General features: G+C 40.6%; 1 protein-coding gene and 1 long non-coding RNA gene across 16 annotated transcripts in view; one reads left to right on the top strand and one right to left on the bottom strand.

The window, feature by feature from the left end:
- Nucleotides 1–14: 14 nt before the first annotated feature.
- On the top strand, nucleotides 15–16,606 carry LOC135097847 (uncharacterized). The gene is made up of 3 exons (XR_010266221.1): nucleotides 15–257; nucleotides 15,882–16,038; nucleotides 16,467–16,606. It is a non-coding gene; the product is annotated as an uncharacterized LOC135097847 (long non-coding RNA).
- LOC135097846 (uncharacterized) overlaps nucleotides 16,267–21,420 on the bottom strand; it is a 17,424-nt gene continuing 12,270 nt past the window's right edge. For 7 of the 15 annotated variants that reach the window (XR_010266217.1, XR_010266220.1, XR_010266214.1 and 4 more), the window contains 6 exons: nucleotides 20,046–21,209; nucleotides 19,801–19,895; nucleotides 19,079–19,240; nucleotides 18,168–18,356; nucleotides 17,705–17,796; nucleotides 16,267–16,883 (listed from right to left, as the gene is read on the bottom strand). Coding sequence is in view for 4 of the 15 variants with exons in the window: in XM_063999917.1 (XP_063855987.1) it covers nucleotides 18,171–18,356; nucleotides 19,079–19,240; nucleotides 19,801–19,895; nucleotide 20,046 (444 nt within the window). In the remaining 11 variants the exon portion in view is untranslated. Of the gene's footprint in view, nucleotides 16,884–17,704; nucleotides 17,807–18,167; nucleotides 18,357–19,078; nucleotides 19,266–19,800; nucleotides 19,896–20,045; nucleotides 21,210–21,420 lie in introns of all 15 variants that reach the window. The other 8 variants (XR_010266215.1, XR_010266219.1, XR_010266218.1 and 5 more) reach the window with 8 other exon arrangements.

Raw genomic sequence — 21,420 nt, 5'->3', positions numbered from 1 at the left:
TGGTCGTGTGACATCAATGCTTGTCTTTCTCGCCTGAGTCGTTGACGTGCAAGGACGTCTCGTTGTTCTTCTCCTGTGACCAGAGGTGTACTCTGTCGTTAAGGCCGTGGGTGGTGCACATGTGCCGGACAGCCAGCTGATGGGCGCCAGACTGTAATGGTGATCAGCCGGCTGCTACTGCCACCAGAGCCGGTGAGGCCATGAACTGCTCCTCTCTGCCGCCTCCAGATGGACCATCTGCCCTTCGACCACATCTGGTAAGGCTTGTGACCATTCCCTAAAACTAGTACATCTGACTTGGCCTGGCAGTGGCCTTCCTCCCGCTGCCTCGGTATCCCCGTTGGGGATGCCTCCCCGCCCCTCCCTCGTTCCCGCCAACCCTGACCTATATTTAGGTGGTAGTCTAGAGTGATAGTCAAACTGGGTACATGGTGCACCCTAGGGCACATGATGTTTTTCGAAGGATACTTGGAAATAATTGGGTACATGACATGGCTAGTGCATGTAAGAGTGCACAGTGGGCAAAGATGTTTTAGAAACAAAATTGTGTGTCATGTAGCATGTACATGACATGGCCAGTATGTATTAGAGTGCACAGTAGTACTCTAATACATATACATGAAGCAAATTGTGTCATGTAAGAAATTAATTTAAACTTAAATTAAAATATTACAAATTAGCGTATTGTATATTACACTTGGACGCAACTCGCGCCTCACAGGTTTTGAGTTGTAGCATTTTGCTTTATAGTACATCTATAGTATTTCAAACTCACGATGACCCACCAGGTGTTGGTCGCTTCAAGGAGCGGCGGTGCCAAATCTAACCCACCCCCTCAGAAAACGGAGACAACCGTTCTCTTTATTTGCATGTATGACTTTGTTATACCGTTGCTTCAGATACTCCGGTAGCATGTGCTGTTCGCTTCCTCGCTTGTGTGAGAGGTAAAAGTGGTTCTCGGTTGGCCTTCTCTTGTATGAAGTACCTATTCACCCTAAAGACCAATTCCCTGGCCTGGCTGTGCAGCACAGCGCGGGACGGGGAGTTAGCGCTGTGACCTTCCATCCTGGCTACCAAGAGGTGAATGACTCAGTCGCACACCTGTGTCGAGGCGACCCTTCCCCCACCCACTCCCGTTAGATTCTGGGTCGGGAGCAGGTGGCAACGTCAACTGACCTGATATGCCACATTTTTTCATGAAGTATCTTCTTTTCTTTATATATATAACAATTATTCATATCACTTACTATCTAATGCAAAAATCAAAAGGTATTTAGAACATTTCATGCTAATATACCCTGGTTAGTGGACAGTTACCAGTTTATAGTGAATGTTTGGTTCAATATGTGGCAATAAAGCGGACAACACCTGGTGGGTCATCGTGAGTTTGAAATACTTATAGTACTTATAAAACAGTTATGTAGGATGGGGTGATTATTTTTTATTATTAAAACAGAGACGTGCTACTTTAATTTATATTTTTCAGTCTTGAAACTATGTATTTTTTATTTTTTTATTTATTTTTTTTTGTAATTCAATATCCTATGTGTTAGGATACATGAATATCTCAAAAGCTCCCTTGAAGGTCCATGAGCTTATAAAAGGTTGGGAAGCAGTGGTCTAGAGGATCCGCCTCACTGTTGCGGCGTTCCGCCACTGGTGCCCGTCCTGGCGTCCTTCTCTCCCTTTCTCTCAAGGCCGCTTGGTCGGGTAGTGCTTTGGAGGTGACGGACCAAGGGGTTGTACAGAGTGAGGATCATTTCTTTCATTTATGTTCAAATGATCTGCCGATTATGACAATTATTTTGTTCAGGTTGTTTACGGCTTACGAACATTGTTGGCTGTTTTAGGCTGCTCGATATTGTTACTCCTAAAGGGAAGGAAGTCCTGGATGAGTGTGTGGGTGTACCTTGGCGTCAGCAAAACAAGGTTAGTGAGTGTCCATGAAAGGAGGAGGAGGAGGGAAAGAGAAAAATAGTATTAGTACTACTACTACTAATAATAATGCAATATGTGGTATAAATTATTGCATATCGCAGTCTCGTGGCGTAATGCATCCCACAATTACGTATTTGCTTTTTTATACGAAACATGGTTACACTTCTTTCAAGTTCACAGAAAACGGATTTTCACAACAAAAGGAGAACCTCACAGAACCAAGGACTATTTTGAAACACTTCTGTGCCACGCCTCCACTACTTTCAGAAGACTGTAGTTGAAGTTGCAAGGGTCTTCAAGGGTGTTTTTATATTTCTGGTGGCAGATAAACAAGATTCTCTTGTTATGAACAAGAGAAAGACTCTAGAGAACTCGGCTGATCAAGTCTGTGGCCTTTGAACATTGTCGTATTGAGAGAGTGAAGCGTTTCAGAATACAGGCATCAAACACAACGAGGCGTGATCCGAAGCTGTGTTGGTGCTCCGATCAGAAGAGTGAGAAAGCCGCGGCGCTCAGATCACACACACACAGTCAGTCCTGCCGCCAGTCGCCGCCCAGCCTCGGATGGCGGAGGGGGCACGCTTGTTTCCGATCCGGGATATGTGCTTGTGTTTCACTTGTGACGACTCTCTGACACCTCTGGACGGTTGTGTGTACCTGGCATCCCTGCAACACACACACACGTCCATGTACCATAGCTTATAATTTAACAGCAAAACATGATTACAAACATTTATAAAGACATCCAAAATTATAGAACCACAAACCAACATAACACCATAAGTTAATAAATACAAAATAAGTAACTATCAGATTACACACATACACACACACACACACACACACACACACACACACACACAGGCGGCAGCAGCAGCAGCAGCAGCAGGATCGGGTGAACGGAGCCATACCTTCTCATCACCAGCAGGTCAAATGAAAGAGTTTTAAGTGCAGGAAAGTGAAAGGACTTCAGATAAAGTGAAGGAATACAAGTGAAGTGTTCGTAAAGTGTAATCTGACAAAGAAAGTGCAGGAAGAAAGAATGAAAGAGGGCAAGGCGGAGCGGTGCAGAAGGGAGGAACCAAGAAAGGATACGAAGCAAAGGTTTAAGGACGAGGGAGAGGAGGAGAAAGATATGGAAGTTAGCGAGAGTGTGGTGACTCTACCCATCGTCATGTATGGAGTACGCTTCTCATATGAGGGGGGAGGGGGGGAGGAGGATTCAACACTCCAGAACAGGCTGGAATCAGAAGTGTTTCGTCCTATCAGCCTTCTCCTCTAACTGACTCTTACTCAGCCTCTCTTCGCCGCAATGTTACATCTCTTCTTGCCTTATGCCTCTACTAACACGCTGACTGCCCTTATGATCTTGTTAACTGCATGCCTCTCCTCTTCCCGCAGCCTCGCTGCACAAGACTTTCTACTTTCTCCCACCACTATTCTCTTCACTTCCCAAATGCAGGATTTAACCAGTATTCACAATCTTTTAATCCTTTCACTGTTAAATTCTGGAACTCCCTGCTTGGTTCTGTATTCTGCCCTTCCTACGACCAGAATCCCTTCAAGGGGGAAGAGTCAAAACATTTTTCAAATTTTGGATTATCCGTTCTGTCCTTTTTCTTTAGTACCTAGCACCCCGGTGGTCCCTTTCTTATGAAATTTTTCCAGCCCCTGGCCAGTGCCACTACTACATAAAGAATACATAGATAAATCGCTAAACTTTTAATTTCGGAGAAGAAGAGCCTGAGTTAGCCCTTGACTTAATACACAGCAGAGGAGGAAAGTGCTTGAACTTTGCCGCATATTATACAACTTTTTTTTTTTTTTACTATTCTTTCTTTTTGCTATATTTGAGGAACTAGACCTTGTAAAATATTGTTTTATGTAAAGTCACTTGTCTTGCGTTTTGTATTTCTGTGAGTTTGGCACCCTGCTTTGGTTACGATATGATAAATGTGCGTGTTTGACATCAAGACTTTGCCTGTATTTATATTCTTGTTATCTATTTTAAAATCTGTTTTATGTATTTTTATAGGTGTAGTTAATACGATTTGCTTTTTATTTGATTTCATCAAACAAGTAAAAAAAGTGTTTACAATAAAAAGAGAGAAAAAGGTTAAGAAATAGGTAAAATTAGTGTTGGTAAAACCTCAGCCTGTTGTTGTACGTGTCGTGTTCCAGTTGAGGTTGGCGTGACAAGTGGAAAAGACAAATATGGTGGTGATTTTATAGGTGGACTCTGAAGATACTTTATAGTGTATGAAGTGGCTACACTGTACAAGAGGTAGAGGTGAATGGGTATTACACGCACGGCAAGGAGGACAAGGTGGCAGGTCACCGCTGTCCTGTAAACACTCTGGAGGCACGTTGCCAAATGCACACTGATTTTCTCACACTGAGCTCATCGTGTCGTCTCATTCACGGAAGTCAGTGTCCTTGCCATACTTTGAGTGAGCAGTAAAGTGTTGCCGTATTGTGTGCTGCTGTATCAGCTGCTTCATTGTGCGTCAGCTCCTCATGTTTTCAAAAGTCCTCTTCCTTGTGCACTACTTGAAGAAATTGAGTGCACCACCATGCAGGAAGTCTTCTCCTGGTGTGTGTACCGAGGAAACACCAGTTTGTCTGCTGAGAAAACCTGCACAATTTTATAAAGTAAATATGACATATAAAGAAATGACACGTCAACAATAAGTGGAATTCTCCAAGCAGCGAAACACGAAGCAACCTGCTGCAGCAAATTGCTGACGCCACGACAAGCTTCACTGTTCTGCAAAGTAAACATGAATTTTGAAGACACGACACACCCATGATGATTGGAATTTTGCTAATACTGTAATGGACAGACTGGTTGCATGGGTGACAGCTTGTTTGAGTGAGGCGGATGTTGGTGGTTTGCGCGGGTGTAAGGACAGATACTTACTCCTGGGACAAAGGAAGTGAGTGACTTGCTGGTCGACTGTCTCTGCTGCTTCATCCTTCACGACGCCACCAGCAAGTGCAAGGCCGCTGTTCTGAAAGACTGCTCTGCCATCACGATTGTCTTCAAAGACCACAGAAGTGATTAGTCACTTTCTCTAAACTGTCCCAATTAATAAGGCTGAACTACTGTCACTCCTATCACTGCAATCACGAACACACGCTTGGAAATGCCACTAATTCCCACGAGAGCCTGTTAAAGGTTGTCCAGATAAGACGCGGAAGCATTTCAGAATCCGCACATAATATACGTACATCACACTGTTCTCACTGGACCCTACTGACGGAAATAATTCACCTGTTTGTTAGAATATTCCAGAAAAACGACGTAACACGGCCTCTCAAACCCATAGTAGCCTGCATTTACACAACAACAAAAAGAAAACAAGTTGTTACGTACGTACTTCAAACTTAATGCAGGACGGAATACTTATAATATATATATATATATATATATATATATATATATATATATATATATATATATATATATATATATATATATATATATATATATATATATATATATATATATATATATATATATATATATATAGTATTACCACAGTTGTATCGTTCTTGCATCTGATTGGCTGTTAGGTTCAAATCGAGGCCTCTGATTGGTGCGCGTGGTGGGTGCCGCCAGGGCTCAGCTCCAAGCTGGTGAGCACGCCAAGAAAGGGACCACAGGTGATGGAATCAGAGGTTCTAGACAAGACAGTGCCATGCCTGGCTTTCCTTGTGAAGGTTTTCACGCACCACTGTTTACAACGCGATCCAAAAGCAAGAAGAGGAAGCAGCAAACAATGAACGACCAAGAGACGTTAAGCGAGAAGGCGAAGACGCAGAGGAAGGAAGAGGCCAAACAACCCAGCAAGAAAAGGAGGTTAGAGAGCATGGAAGACTGCGGCAGCCACAGGGCCAACACGGAGATGGAAGGCGTTAAAGAGATGAAGCATCGCACCAACAACAAGGGAGACCATATGAAAGGCTGTGAGAGCAGCAAGAGCAGCACGAAGCTGTATGATGGCAAACAGGTTAAGCAACACAACAAGAAGAAGAGGAAGGCGGGAGACATGGAGGACTATGACACCCGTAAAAAGAGGAAGGTGGATGGCGGTGAAGAGGATATGGAACACGGAGAGCAGGAGAAGAGGAAGGATAGAAAAGATAAGAAAACGAAGGCCACGGAGGGCGAGAAAAAGGCCAAGAAGAGAAAGACGCAGGATATTGAAGACCACGAGAGCCAGCCCAAGAAGAGCAAGACGCAGGGTACAGAAGAGGACGAGAGCCTGCCCAAGAAGAGGAAGACGCGGGATACAGAAGAGGACGAAAGCCAGCCCAAGAAGAGCAAGACGCAGGACAAGAAAGAGCACGAGAGCCAGCCCAGGAAGAGGAAGACGCGGGATGCAGAAGAGGACGAGAGCCAGCCCAAGAAGAGGAAGACGCGGGATACAGAAGAGGACGAGAGCCAGCCCTAGAAGAGCAAGACGCAGGACAAGAAGGAGCACGAGAGCCAGCCCAAGAAGAGGAAGATGCGGGATACAGAAGAGGACGAGAGCCAGCCCAAGAAGAGGAAGACGCAGGACAAGAAGGAACACGAGAGCCAGCCCAAGACGAGCAAGACGCAGGATGCGGAGGAAGACAAGAGCCAGGCCAAAGATTGGGGGGAGATATTCTGGTTCAACGTGTTGAGGGTGGTAGTGGACACCGAGCTGGCCACTGGGACGAAAAGAAATGTAAGCGAGTACTGTCGTATTGATATTGAGGAAGGACAACTGGTGGACGGGGCAGTGCGCGGCCACCCTTGTACTGTTCTCCTGGATACCGGCGCTTCTGTCACTATAATGATGGTGTCACTGGCCGAAAAAATGGGCCTTGTCACGGGCGATGAGGAGAAGGTGACGGTAATCTCTAACACGGCTTATGGAACGTTGCGGCTGGAGGTGATCAGGCTGGACGAGGTGGTGATCACCCTGAAGGGCGGCGTGGAGGTCAGCACGCCCTTACAGGTGTTTCCAAAGGAGATGGAGGGTCACTATTCCGCTGAAATGATAATCATGTCCATGAACCGCCTGGAGGAAGCCGAGATCGTGCAAGAGTTCCATCCCGACGGCAGCGGCAGCCTGTTTCTCCGCCACCCTGAACGTCTGCGGCGGAAACCTGAGCCAGGGTTCGTAGGGAAAGTATACACGTTTGTCGCACGAACACTAGATAGCGAGGAGCCGCTCACAGTACTGGTGGACACTGGCGCCGCAGCATCATTTGTCGTGACAAGGTTCGGCCGGGAAAAGTTGATGCACAGGGCAGGCAGGTGTGCTCCGCCGCCGCAACTAATCTCGCTGGACTTTGGACAGGGCACACGCGCACTGATGATGGACGTGGACACCGTTCAAGTGGATCAGGCATATGACTTCTTGTTTGGAAGAGGGATGCTCTATTATTTATGTGCTGTAATGGACTTCATTGACTATTCTTTGACCTTGAGGGTCGGTACAGTAACGGTCAGGCTTCCCTTCCACTCGTCCCGCTGCGGAGGGAGCGCTGATCTCCTGGAAAAATATGCCGAAAAATAGATTTAAAAAAAAAATAAAAAGCGAAAGAAATAGAAAAGAATATATATATAAAGAAAATGAAAAAAATAAGAAAATAGAAAAATAATAAAAAAGTAGATACAGTAAATGCTAAGAAATAAATATAAAAGTAGAAAAAAAAAATAAAATTGAAAATAATAAAAAAAAAAATCCGTAGAGCACATGGTAATAAAGGCAGCAGCGGTTGGTAGTGATGCATGCATGGCTAAAAAGACTGAGGAAAGTAATGAGAAGGTATGAGAAGAGGACCCGATGGGCTGCACTGAAGGCTGGCCAAGAAGCAAGAGTTCAAGACCAAGGTGCCAGACACAGTGAACCTAAACACAGAGCGGTTCCAGGACTGGTGGAAGAAGAGTGCGGGGATCTTGAGAGGAGTGGATAGAGAAGTACTGGGAGAAACGTGTGGAAAGTCACGCACAACTAGACAACAATGGTGGTGGAGTGAACACGTCAACAATGCACTGAAAAGGACAAAGGAAATCAAGAAAGAGTGGGAGCAGAGCGGAGCGAGGCAGAATAAGTTGGAATACAGAAGAGCAAAGAAGTTAGCAGGGAAAGCAGTGGCGGTGGCTAAGGCTGAGGCATGTCGTGATTTACTGGAAAAGCTGCAAACACCAGGAGGAGAGAAGAGAACATGCAGGATACCAAGGAGTAGGAACAAGCCAATAAAGGATGTAAATCATGCGAAGCAGATGAAGGATGCTACTGGTGTGGTGCTAACTGATATGAAGAAGGTACAGGCGACATGACTGACAGGAACAAGGTACAGGAGAAGACTGGGATGTTTGTGTGAAAAGCGTGACTTGTGACAGAGGATAGAAAATGAAAAAGTATATTTGATAATACAATTATGTACATAATTGTAAAAACCGTAACTTGCTCAGGAGGATGAAAGAAAGGAAAGAAAAACATTGAAGAAAAATATGCATATATCATGTGTGAAAGAAAAAAAAATCTCGATCATGAAAGAAGAATAAAGAAAAGAAAAAAATAATAAGATAACACAAGTAAAAAGAATGAAAAACGTAACTTAGTGTAAAAAAAAAGAAAAAAAAATAAAGAAAAAGTAAAATACGTGCTGTAATAATATTATCGATGTTTGTGTGGAAAGCGTAACTTGATCAAGAGGATAAAACAAACAAAAAAAAAAAGGAAAAAAAGGAGAAGGTAGTAAAATTATGTATGAAAAACAAAACCTGAAAATTACAAAAAAGAAAAGGTAAAAAAAAAAAAAAGATATGCAGTAAAATTAAGGATGCCTGTGTGAAAAAGAAAGACAGCGTGAAGAAGAGGATGAATTGTGTGTTTTCCTGCAAGAATCTGAGCCTTGCTTGTCACGCAGGAAGAACATTTTCTCTGTGAAATAAATGAAAAAAAAAAACAGGAAAAAAAGAAAATAATGTATCAAAATTTTACATATGTATGTGAAAAACGTTCCCCAAAAAGAATTAAAACAGGAAAAGAAAAATCAACAAAATATAAACCAAAATAATGGATGCATTTGTGAAAAAAATTAAATAAAGGAAATAAATACGCAATGTGGATGTTTGTGTGAACAGCGGGATTTGTCCCAGAGGGAAAAACAAGGAAAAGAAAATGTGAAAAATGTGAAAAATATATCTTTTAAGAGAATGAAAAAATAAAAACGTGAAAATGTGAATAAAAGTAAAAAATAAAGAAGAAAAACAAGATATTGTAATACAATTATGTATATGTGTGAAAACCGTAACGTAAAAAAATAAAACAGAAAAAAGGAAATAAAAAAAATAGTAAAATGATGTATATCAATGGGAAAAACGTAACTTGAAAAGGACAAAAAAGAAAAAAAAGAAAAAAATGTAGTAAAATTATTGAAGCATGTGTGAAAAAGTTAATTTGATGAAGAGGATAAATTAACTTTTTTTCCTACATAAACTTGAGCCTTGCTTTTCATGCGGCAAGAAAAACAAATGTAAAACAATGGACGTCTTTGTAAAAAAAATGCAAAGAAAAAGAAAAAAATGTAACAATTATGGATGGATTCATCCAAGAGAATGAAATTACACGAAGGAAAACGAAAATACGAAGAAATGTCAAAAAGATATGTGAAGAAAATCATTAAATAAAAAAAACGCTAAAAAGAAAAAAAAAAAAAAAAAAGAAGAAGAATATTCTATAATAAAATTATGTATATAAGTGTGAAAACCGTAGCTTGTTCAAGAGGATGAAATAAAGAGAAGAAAAAAGAGAATATATGTTCCTGAATATATGTATATAGTGTGTGTAAAAAAAAGAAACTTGAAGAATAAAAAAGATGAAATAAAAAAAAATGAAAAAATACAAGAAAAGTTATTTAAAGAGAATAAGGAAAAAAAAGATAAAAAAAAAAAAAGAAACAGGTGCTAAGATTATGGATGGATGCGTGAAAAACTTACTTGATGAAGAAGATAAATTGTCTTTTTTTTTTTTTTTTTATCCTGCATGAGTCTGAGCCTTGCCTTTCATGCAGGACCAACATTATTGCGGTGGAAAAATCCGAAATAAAGGAAAAAAAAAATTGTAGTAAATCTTTTATATAGATTTACTATATATATATATATATATATATATATATATATATATATATATATATATATATATATATATATATATATATATATATATATATATATATATATAAAGAGGATTAAAAAGAAAAGAAAACGAAAAAAGAAGAAAATAAGCAGTAAAATAACGGATTGATATGTGAAAAAATATAAAGAAAAAAGAAAAATCATGTACCCTAATTAGGGATGTTTGTGAGAAAAGGGTTACTTGTGTGAGACGATGAAATAAAACAAAGAAACAGGAAAACAAAGAAAAAGGGGAAACATATGACTTACTGATGAGAATAAAAAACAAACTGAAACGTGAAAAAAAAATAAAAATAAAAGAGCAGAATCTTGCAATACAGTTACGTATGTATATAAGTGTGAAAGTCGTAAGTTGTCCAGGAGGATGACATGAAGAAAAGAAAAAAATAATGTTGTAGAAAAATATGTATATAGTATGTGTGAGTTAAACATGATGAAAAAGAATAAAGGAAAAAAGAATAAAATAAAAGGAAAAAAATAAAAACACGTAACTTGAAAAATAAAGACGAAAAGATATATTTGTAAACAAGACGTAACACGTTCAAGAGGATGTAAAAGAAAATACAAAAAAAAAAGGAAAATGCGCACTGCAATTATGGATGTTTGCGTGAAAAGCGGAACTTGTTCAAGAGGATAAAATATAACAAAGAAGAAAGAAAAAATGCAGTAAAATTACGTATATATGTCTGAGAAATGTAAATTGAAAAGGATAAAAAAATAACAAAAAAAAGAAAAAGAAAAAAGGAAAGACATTATGGACGTATGTGTGAAAAACTTAACATGATGAAGAGGATAAAAGTATTTTAACAAAACAAATTAGTGTCTTGTTTTTCATGCACTAACAACATTATTTCTTTGGAAAAAAAAAACATGCAAAGAAATTAAAAGGGAAAAAAAAGAAAAGTGTAGTAAAATAATGAATGCATATGTGAAAATGACAATTTCTCGAAGAGAACAAAAAAAAAATAAATAAAAAAGCATGAAAAAATAAATATATAGTAAAAATAAAATATTTATATAAGAGAGAAAAATACAATTTGTTCAAGAGAATGAAATGAAGAAAAAAGAAAGAAAAAATCAACTTCAACAAAAATTATTTAGGAAGTATGTGCAAAAAAAAAATAAATAAATAAAAAATGAAATAAATAAATAAATAAACAAAAATAAATAAAGAAAGAAGGAAAGAAAAATAAAAAACTAATGAAAGTAAAAATGAAATAAATATACTGTAATAAAATTAAGTATATATATATATATATATATATATATATATATATATATATATATATATATATATATATATATATATATATATATATATATATATATATATATATATATATATATTATATATTATTATATATTATATTATTAATATTATATATAATATATTATATATAATATATAATAATAATAATATTATTATCATATATATATATATATATATATATATATATATATATATATATATATATATATATATATATATATATATGATAATAATATTATTATTATTATAACCATTAATACTTCTACTACCACTACTACTACTACTATGTTTACAACCACCCTCGCTAGAGGCGAGTAGGTAGAAGAAAATAAGCAGTAAAATAACGGATTCATATGTGAAAAAATATAAAGAAAAAAGAAAAATCATCTACCCTATCTCTAGCGAGGGTGGTTGTAAACATGGTAGTAGTAGTGGTAGTGGTAGTAGCAGTAGTAGTGGTAGTAGAAGTATTAATGGGTAGTAGAAGTATTTAATCATGGGTATAATAAAAATAATATAATTATTTGATAATATAGTGTCCCTTGCAGCTCTCACCTCCCGTGGAGGGGCACAGGGAGGTGTTGCTCTCTCACCTCCCGTGGGCAGCTCCGTCACCTATTGTGTGTTTGTTAGGCACACGTGGTGACGAAGCTCCATCACCACGTGGTGTTGTGTGCTTGTTAGGCACACGTGGCGATGGAGAGGATGCCCTTGAAGTTTCTTGAAGTTTCTTGGAGAGGATGCCCTTGAAGTTTCTTGTGAGTTCTGAGTGGGGTTTGAACCCCGGCGTCCCTCACTCAAAACTCCAAAGTCCATCACTCTACCCACTGGGCCACGAGGGCCCATAATAGTAGGTGTAAAGTTGGGGTATTTCCCCGTATTATTTTCACGTCACTAAATATCACTGTAGCTTAATGATACTTTTTGTGTAGATGCGTACTGTCGTGAAACATGTTCATGAAGAGTTACAACCAGATTTATGAAAAAGAAAAAAATAGAAAAATAAAAATATGTAAAATAGAAGATGGTCTTGCTAATTGCAACATAACTCTTCAACCTTTTAATTCAGTCAGTGTTTGAAGTAGTTCGTCATGCAGGGGAGCATTTTTTCTAGGTCTGTCAATAACTACTTTTTTAACAAGTCGTCGTAAAATTAATAATTATGAGAATAATTATTAGAAAACATTTTTATTCGTATGAAAAATATTTTCTTAAATGTTTTCTTTTATTTTGATAAAAAAGAAAAAAAGGGTCAGTGTCGATCATAGAGCATTTATCTATAAACAACAACAAAAAGTATGAAAAGCTGTTGATGAATGTGAAGGACGTGTGAGCAAGAGTGCAAATGACTGCATCTCCAGAAAACGGCGCCTGCCCCTCGCTCTGCTGGCTGCTTGCCTCGCACTTTTCTCTTGGCGGGTGTTTCATCGTGCCATCCAGTACATGCAGGCGTCTCAAAGTGTTTGCTGAGACAGGTGTGCCAGTGTCGCTGTAGACATTGCTCTCTGTGTGCCCAGGCCTGAGATGTGACGCTGCCTGTGCCGCGGCAAAGTCCACCCTTGCTTTCATGTCTCTCTTGTGTTGCGCAAGAGAACCAAATGTTGTGGTGCACGGACTCCTTGTCTTTTGGCTTTTGTTACCTGGACATCACAGTACATACATGTGTACTTAGTGAAGTATAAACATTCTCTCTCTCTCTCTCTCTCTCTCTCTCTCTCTCTCTCTCTCTCGTTATTAATTAATACCTTGTTTGTTCGTGATATGTAAAGTCCTCTGAGCGTTTTGTTTCTTTTTTATTTCCAGACAGGGGTTAGGTGACATAAGATTGAAGTAGAGAGAGAGAGAGAGAGAGAGAGAGAGAGAGAGAGAAAATATTAACAAAAATAACAAACAATTTCCTTACATTCCCGCGTCTCCTCGGTGCATTTTCGGTGGAATTTAAAAGCAGCACGACCACGCCGCCGGTTGTGTTGCTGTGATGCTGGTGCTGCTGCTGATGATGATGATGAGGAGGAGGAGGAGGAGGAGGAGGAGAAGAAGGAATAAGAGGAGATGTCTTCTTCTTCTTCTTCTTCTTCTTCTTCTTCTTCTTCTTCTTCTTCTTCTTCTTCTTCTTCTTCTTCTTCTTCTTCTTCTTCTTCTTCTTCTTCTTCTTCTTCTTCTTCTTCTTCTTCTTCTTCTTCTTCTTCTTCTTCTTCTTCTTCTTCTTCTTCTTCTTCTTCTTCTTCTTCTTCTTCTTCTTCTTCTTCTTCTTCTTCTTCTTCTTCTTCTTCTTCTTCTTCTTCTTCTTCTTCTTCTTCTTCTTCTTCTTCTTCTTCTTCTTCTTCTTCTTCTTCTTCTTCTTCTTCTTCTTCTTCTTCTTCTTCTTCTTCTTCTTCTTCTTCTTCTTCTTCTTCTTCTTCTTCTTCTTCTTCTTCTTCTTCTTCTTCTTCTTCTTCTTCTTCTTCTTCTTCTTCTTCTTCTTCTTCTTCTTCTTCTTCTTCTTCTTCTTCTTCTTCTTCTTCTTCTTCTTCTTCTTCTTCTTCTTCTTCTTCTTCTTCTTCTTCCTAATTTAATCTAAGCAAACTACTACTGCTACTACTACTACAATTTTTCTCCTCCTCCTGCTCTTTTGTCTTACCTAACATAACCAAACTACTACTACTACTACCTACAACTACTACTACTACAGCTCTGGATAGTATATATATATATGTCTGGTGCATGCTGAGGACAAGGCACACCTCCCAAGACTATCCGGTGTGGCGTTAGTCAAGCCATGGCAAATAGTCTGGAGCCCTTGCCTTTGTACTATTCCTGATAGTCTTTGCTGTGGCTGCTGCTGCTGCTGCTGCTGCTGCCTACATGTGGGTCAAAGGTTAGTAGTACACTATCCCAGGCTGTTCTGCTGGGATAGTATGCCATCTTGCACTATTTTGGTAGAAGTTGACCATTTTTAACTGTCTTGGCAGGATAGTACATGATTTTGGACTATTTTGCTATGATGGGATGTTTTTTGTGGTGTTTTGTTCAAAATAGTACACCATTTTGTGAAGTCATCCCCCTCCTAAAAAAATTTCATACTAAAAAAACACCAAAAACACAATTTTAGCCATAACCCATAAAATAGTTTACTATCTGACTATCCAGAGGCACAGCAGACTCAGATAGTCAAGGATTTCACAGAGGAGGCCTTGAAACATAAACCCCCAAAAAACACAATTTTGAACTATTTTGACTATTAGCCCCAAAATAGAACACCATCTGACTATCCATAAAGTGAGGGACTAAATTATACATCACAAAAAATATAGATAGTCATATTTGAAGAGCAAAAAAACATTGATAGTAACATTTTCAACACAAAACCACAAAGGAAACCCATAGTTTTAACTATTGACCAAAGCAGTGTACTATCTGACTATCCCCAGTCACAGCAGAGCCCCAGAGGAGCTAGCACAGACCAGTGTTGTTGTTGTTGTTGTTGTTGATCCTGCTATGGGTGGTGCTGATGGAGCCCCATGTGGAGCTGTCCCTGGCTGTCACCATCACCACCTCCCTGCCACACTCTCTCTCTCTCTCTCTCTCAAAAGCCACAAGTTCCTTTAGTGCTCTGAACATTTTTTGTTTTTGTAAAGGCATTTTAAAGGTTGGAGCAAAGCCTTGAATGATGAGCACCTTTGTTGACCTGAGTGAGACCTCTGCTACAGCCCCACATGACAGGTTAGTGCAAGAGTTGTGTTGTGGTGTAATTAGAGGCAGTGTCCAGGGCTGTTGACCTGAGTGAGGCCTCTGCTTCAGCCCCACGTGACAGCTTAGTGCAAGAGTTGTGTTGTGGTGGAATTAGAGGCAGTGTCCAGGGCTGTTGACCTGAGTGAGGCCTCTGCTTCAGCTCCACGTGACAGGTTAGTGCAAGGGTTGTGTTGTGGTGGAATTAGAGGCAGTGTCCAGGGCTGTTGCTGGTGGTGTTCCTCAAGGAAATGTTTGGGATTGATGTATTTGCACATTTTCATTCAAACAGTTCTTTTTGGTGGTGACACAACTTGAGATGTCATTGGTGGCATGTAAAATTCTCTGTCACACCATCTGGAAAATGGTGAAATTTAGCTATTTGGAGAAAAAAAAATATTCTAAAAGCCACAAAAGCAAAGTTTGACAGGAATAATGGACATTTTGTATTGTTTTGCAATGAAGAGTTGAAAATAATACTTGCTTGTCAGACACATTGTGTTTTTAGAGTATTATCATCATCCACACACTGACTCTCAAACTGTCCACTGCCGTCATTTTGTTCATCTTTCCGCTTCACATTTTACATTTGCCCGTAGTGCTTTTCTTCCTCTTCCCAAACCCCAGCACTCTGTATTTTATGTAGTCATTCTGAGTGTTAGCACAACCCAGCCTCTGTTTGTGTCTTGTGTGTTTTTTTTTTGTGTTTTTAAGTGTGTATAGGCCTTCTGAGTGTTGGCCTCACCTCACTCAACCAAACCTGACCTGTCATCACTGTTGCAGAAGAGACAACTAGTGGGCCGTGTTTGGTGAACCCGTTTTGTCTGTCAGAGCCACCCCTACAGCCACACACCACCACCACCACCACAACTAGCAGGAGAGGGCATCCACCACCTCTTCCTCCAGCAGCTGGCCAGGGCACAGGACCAGGCTGAGCAAGGTGTGGTGGCAGTGGTGTTAGTAGAATAGATAGTAGTGGTAATAGTACGAGTAATGCTCAATATAGTAGTAAAAATGATAGTAGAGGTCCTGGATTATATATTTTTAGTAGTAGTAGTTCCAGCATTTGTTGAAATATACTGGTAATTGTACTACTACTACTACTACTACTGTACTTCTAGCCAGCCCTTTATGTTTGTATACAGTTGAAGGGGAAAACAAACACCAGTAACTGTGGACTGCTTTTGTTCATCACACACACAAAACAACAACAATAACAACAACACAATGAACACATCATTTAATAACAAACAGATAACAACAACAACATCAACAAATTCTGCCACCATTCCCTGCAAACAGTGAAGGAAAACAAAAGGAAAAAGAAGGAAAACAAAGATGACAACAACGGTGCTCTTCTTTCCCCAGCAGGTGGTGATGCAGAGGGTGGCCAGCTTGCCCGCCCCCTCCTGTTGGCCAGCCACAGCACAGCACACAGCTGCAGTCTGTTGCGGCCAGGCTACTGAGGCACAAGTCTATGCACGCGTCCGGGACATGAAGGTGACGAGAACATGTCCTGCAGGAGAGAGCCGCATTGTGGCAGGACCCCACAGTCTGTTTCTGTGCTGGGAGGAGGAGGGGAACAGCAGCAGAAGCAGAAGCAGCAGAAGCAGCAGCAGCAGTAGTAGTAGTAGTAGTAGTAGTAGTAGTAGTAGTAGTAGTAGTAGTAGTAGTAGTAGTAGCAGCAGCAGCATTGAGCAGTGGTGGTGGTGGTGGTGTCAGTGGTGCAGCTGTCCACTCCTCCACAGCTGCTGCCTTGCCTCAACATGCTGTGTCTTCCCTCACCTGCAATGAACAGCACTGAACAACACCTCTCCTATGATGAATAACACTGAGTATCACCTCTTCCCTGCATCAACAACACTGAACAACACCTCTCCTGTGATGAACAACATTGAGTAACATCTCACCCCTGCATCAACAACACTCAACACCTGCTTCACTTCACACTCATTCATGCTAGCCTTACCCCCCCCCCCTCTCTCTCTCTCTCTCTCTCTCTCTCTCTCTCTCTTTTCTCTTCTCTTCTCTTCTCTTCTCAGCCCACAGCTCCACAGTATGTTCTCCACAGTGACTCCCCACAGCCCCTCACCAATAAGTGTCACACACACACACACACACACACACACACACACACACACATTACATACACAAATGCTGCATCTTGTAGAGTGCCTAGAATAAAAAATGGACACAAAATGGACAGGCTTCGTTTTGTTGTATCCTGCGTGAATGAAGCGAGGCTCAACAAGTAAATAGTGAAGGGTGTATTAGATGCACAACTCAAATATATGGAAGCTTGTACACAAAGTACAGGACACGGGTTGATGATGAGTACAGTGAGTCAAGTATTGAGTCAAAATGCTCCACTTTGAACTGACCTATATAACAAGGAGTAAGCTTGTAAAGGGGAAGACATTTGCCAACACAATAAACACACAGGGAAAAATTAATCTCAATAAAAGACTAAACAATTATATATATGCAAACATTAAATAAAGAACAAATGAAGACTAAGCAAAGCAAATTAATGTGAATGCTAATAAACAGACCAACATAGTATATTTAAACACTATCATCAAAGATACTGAAGCTTAAACACTGACACAATGCTCCTGCTGCTGCTGCTGCTGCTGTGGTGTGCTGTTCTGCAGAACCCTGGTCAGCCCCTGTGCCACCAGCTTCACAGCACCACCCTCTGCCAAAAACTAAATCAATAAATAAATGTTGCATTATCTGATGTCAAATAATAATTGTGGGCTTGTACAGAGATGTGTCAACAACACATCTCTGCACCGGCAGCGCAGGGCTATCTGCCACACTTGCTTCACAACTCCAGCCGCCTCACTGCTGAGCAAAGATGCGACAGCAATTCAAGTCTTCTCATTAAGTAAGTGACACTAAGTATTTCAAATATTTTCACATTTTCACTGGGATCTCTAACACAAATCTACTATTATTATTTGAATGTGAGAAGAGTGGTCTTGTCAAACATGGATACATGAGGTACAGTTTGAACCCAGTGAACATGCTGACTACCAAGTACAACAAGACCAACACTTGTCTCACCACTCACTGCCAACAGACACACCATTCCCTATCAAGTGGTGCACGGGAGTCACCGGCCTGTGGTGTGGTGTGCTGCAAAGCCACGTTGTGCATCTTCAGATGGCATGGCAGGTGGTGTCTTGGGAGAGACTTGAGGAATGCTGGTCTGGGGGCCTCTGGGGGCATCGCTCTTGGGCAAAAGTTGGCCTTCTGAGATGTACAGAGAGACAGGTCTCAGCAAGAGGTCACAGCAATAGTTGAATGCTGCAACTGCTGCACAGCACAAGCCAGCAGCAAGTCACTGGCCTGGCACTCTACCAACATCCCTGCTGTCACTCAATAAATCACCAACATTCTACTATTTACTCCACTCCACCCACTCTTCCACACCTACAGGAGAGCGCACGCGTGTGCGCACACACACACACACACACACACACACACACACACACACACACACACACACACACTCTAATATTGGCCACTAGTGTACAAGTAGGGTCCCTGGTTGCCTGGGCTGTGTCTGTCTATTGTAATGTACCAGGTCTAAATAGGCTATCATATTTGAAGATCCTGGAGGGAAGCTGTGGAAAGATATGGAGGAAAGAAAAGACACTTATGGAGGGGAAAATGGTTGGCTGTGATGTCATACCATCTAACAAAATCACTCTTTTAAGAGTCACAGGATAGTCAGAATTGGAGGGAAAATGGAGAAAAGATGGAGGAAATTTGTAAGTAAGCAGAAACATGGAGATAACTTGAGGGGAAAATGGCTGGCTGTGATGTCAGACTATCTAACAAAAACACTATTTTAACTATGAAGCAAGAGTCACAGGATAGTCAGGATTGGAGGGAAGGTGGAGGAAAGATGGAGGAAGGTCTGTGAGGAAGAAGTGTGGAGGTAACTTGTGGAGGGAGATATGAAGGAGTACCTGTGAGAAATTGCTCTGCTCCTGCACCATGTAGGCGGCATCATGCATGAGCTGCTCCAGGCCACACAGGTGCTCACCGAGCCCCTTCATCTGTGGCCGGTCTGCCTCTCGAAGCACAGCGCTGACCTCTTGCCCCACTAGTTTCAGCAGCCCCTTGTTGATCTGTGTGGCAGCAGCAGTATTGGTGCTGTGTGTGTGTGTGTCTAGTTGATATGGGTTTTCAGGGGTTTTTATGGTTGCAGTGACAGATTAACATTTCTGCATTACTGACAGGAGAAACACTCTTTTAAAAGGTTCTAGTTGAAGTGAAGCAGATTTTCAAGGGAGTTTTTATGGTTGTAGTGACACATTAACATTTCTGCATTACTGACACGAGAAACACTCTTTTAAAAGGCTCTAGTTAAAATGACATGGGTTTTCAAGGATGATTTTACAGTTACAGTGACAGATTAACAACATTTCTGCATTAGTGACAGGAGAAACACCCTTGAGAACCCAGCTCAGTGTCCCTGTGACCTTGAAAATATGTAATATTCTAACACAGGGGGAGGGGGAGCCAGCTTAAAGACAAATGTGACAACTCAACTTGTTAAACAATGCAAGATTACAAACTTGATTCAATCCTATGGAAACAGAATTATGTATCAAGAATTAGATGTGAATACCTGACACCCTAACACCCTGTTGCACACACACACACACACACACACACACACACACACCTGGGCCAGTCCCCTGCAGCAGAGTTGGGCAATCTGTCTGACGTCACTTTGGCTGTCCTTGGCGCTGATCCAGTCCAGCAGTGACACTTGCCTCACTGACAGAGAGAGAGAGAGAGAGAGAGAGAGAGAGAGAGAGAGAGAGAGAGAGAGAGAGAGAGAGAGAGAGAGAGAGAGAGAGATATCAACAATTATTTTTATTTACAACAACAACAACAACAACAACAACAACAACAAAAACAACTTACTTTCTCTTTTTCCTCCTCCTCCTCCTCCTGCCCTCTTCTCATCCTCCTGCTCTTCCTCCTTTTCTTCTGTGCTGTGCTTGTCCTCTTCTTCCCAGCTTCCTCCTCTTCCTCTTCCTCTTGTGTCTTCCCCAAAAAGAATTCAGGGAAGACTGGAATCCTTGCCAGTAGCTTCAGGTCCTCTTCAAAACTAGTAGTAGCAGTAGTAGTAGTAGTAGTAGTAGTGACAGACAGACACACACTCATACACTCTGTAATATGATTCTCATCATATTAGAATTATAATGTCAATGTTGGCACCTTTGAATGTGGAGCGGGCAGTGTGTGTCGCTGTCATTGGTTGGAAAGAGGTGTAGACACGGGTTGTATTCCAGTTACTGTATAATTGTTATTGGCATATATGACAAGAATTGTAATTATTATTGAGATACATATATTGTTTTCTTACTTATTAACAAGTTTGGTATTGGTTAGTAATGTGTATTTGTTTGTCAAGAGGAAGTTTTCTTTTAGGGTCTGTGTATGTAACACGGATATATATTATACCGCACTCAGGGTGTAGGGGGAAGGTAGGCAGAGGTACAGTTGGTGCCTGTCAGGGGTGAGTGGCGGTTGTTTGACTGAGGTGAGTTTTGTGATAACATTATTTCTCTGATTTGTTTGACTTATGTTATGCCGCTGATTGTGCATATTGGTTGGTGTTATATTGAATGCGGTGCTGATAGGAGGATTTGATTAAGTGTAACTTTGCAGCATAGTTGGGGTAATGCTGTAATCAGACATATGGTGAAGTCTGCCTTGGCTGATGATGGGCGGTCATTTTGTGAGTACTATTTTATATGTATCGTGTGTCATTGCAATAGTGAATAATAGAATGGGATATGTGTTCATCTTATGTTATTCTTCTGTTTACTGGGTGAAGTTACAAGATATTGAAGGGAGTTACATGATATTGAGGTATGCTGTGTTTATGTTGACATTAAATTTGCAGGCTGAATCAATCAATAAATCAAGATACAGCAAGTCAGCCCAATCATAGTCATTATCCTACACTACACACTCCAACCATTTTTCTATCTCTTTCCTCCTCTCTTCTCTCTTCTCCTCCTCCTCCTCCTCCTCCTCTCCCCATTGGTGAGTTGCCAGGAAGAGTGGAGACACACACAACTGCAGGAGAGACTTGTAAGTAATAAAAAAAAAATATGCAAGACATTCTCTCCACCTCCCTCTCTTCTCTCCTCCATATCTCCCTCCACAAGTTATTTCCAGGCTTCTCTTCCCTCACAGGCCTTCCCCCATGTTCCCTCCACCTTTCCCTTAATCCTGTGACATATGCTTTGTAGTTAAAGTAGTGCTTTCATTAGATAGTCTGACATGG

The sequence above is a fragment of the Scylla paramamosain genome, unplaced genomic scaffold (assembly GCF_035594125.1).
Source record: "Scylla paramamosain isolate STU-SP2022 unplaced genomic scaffold, ASM3559412v1 Contig34, whole genome shotgun sequence".
NCBI classification, from domain to species: domain Eukaryota; kingdom Metazoa; phylum Arthropoda; class Malacostraca; order Decapoda; family Portunidae; genus Scylla; species Scylla paramamosain.
Note: the sequence above shows the minus strand (reverse complement) of the source record. Positions and strands in the feature narration are given on the sequence as shown.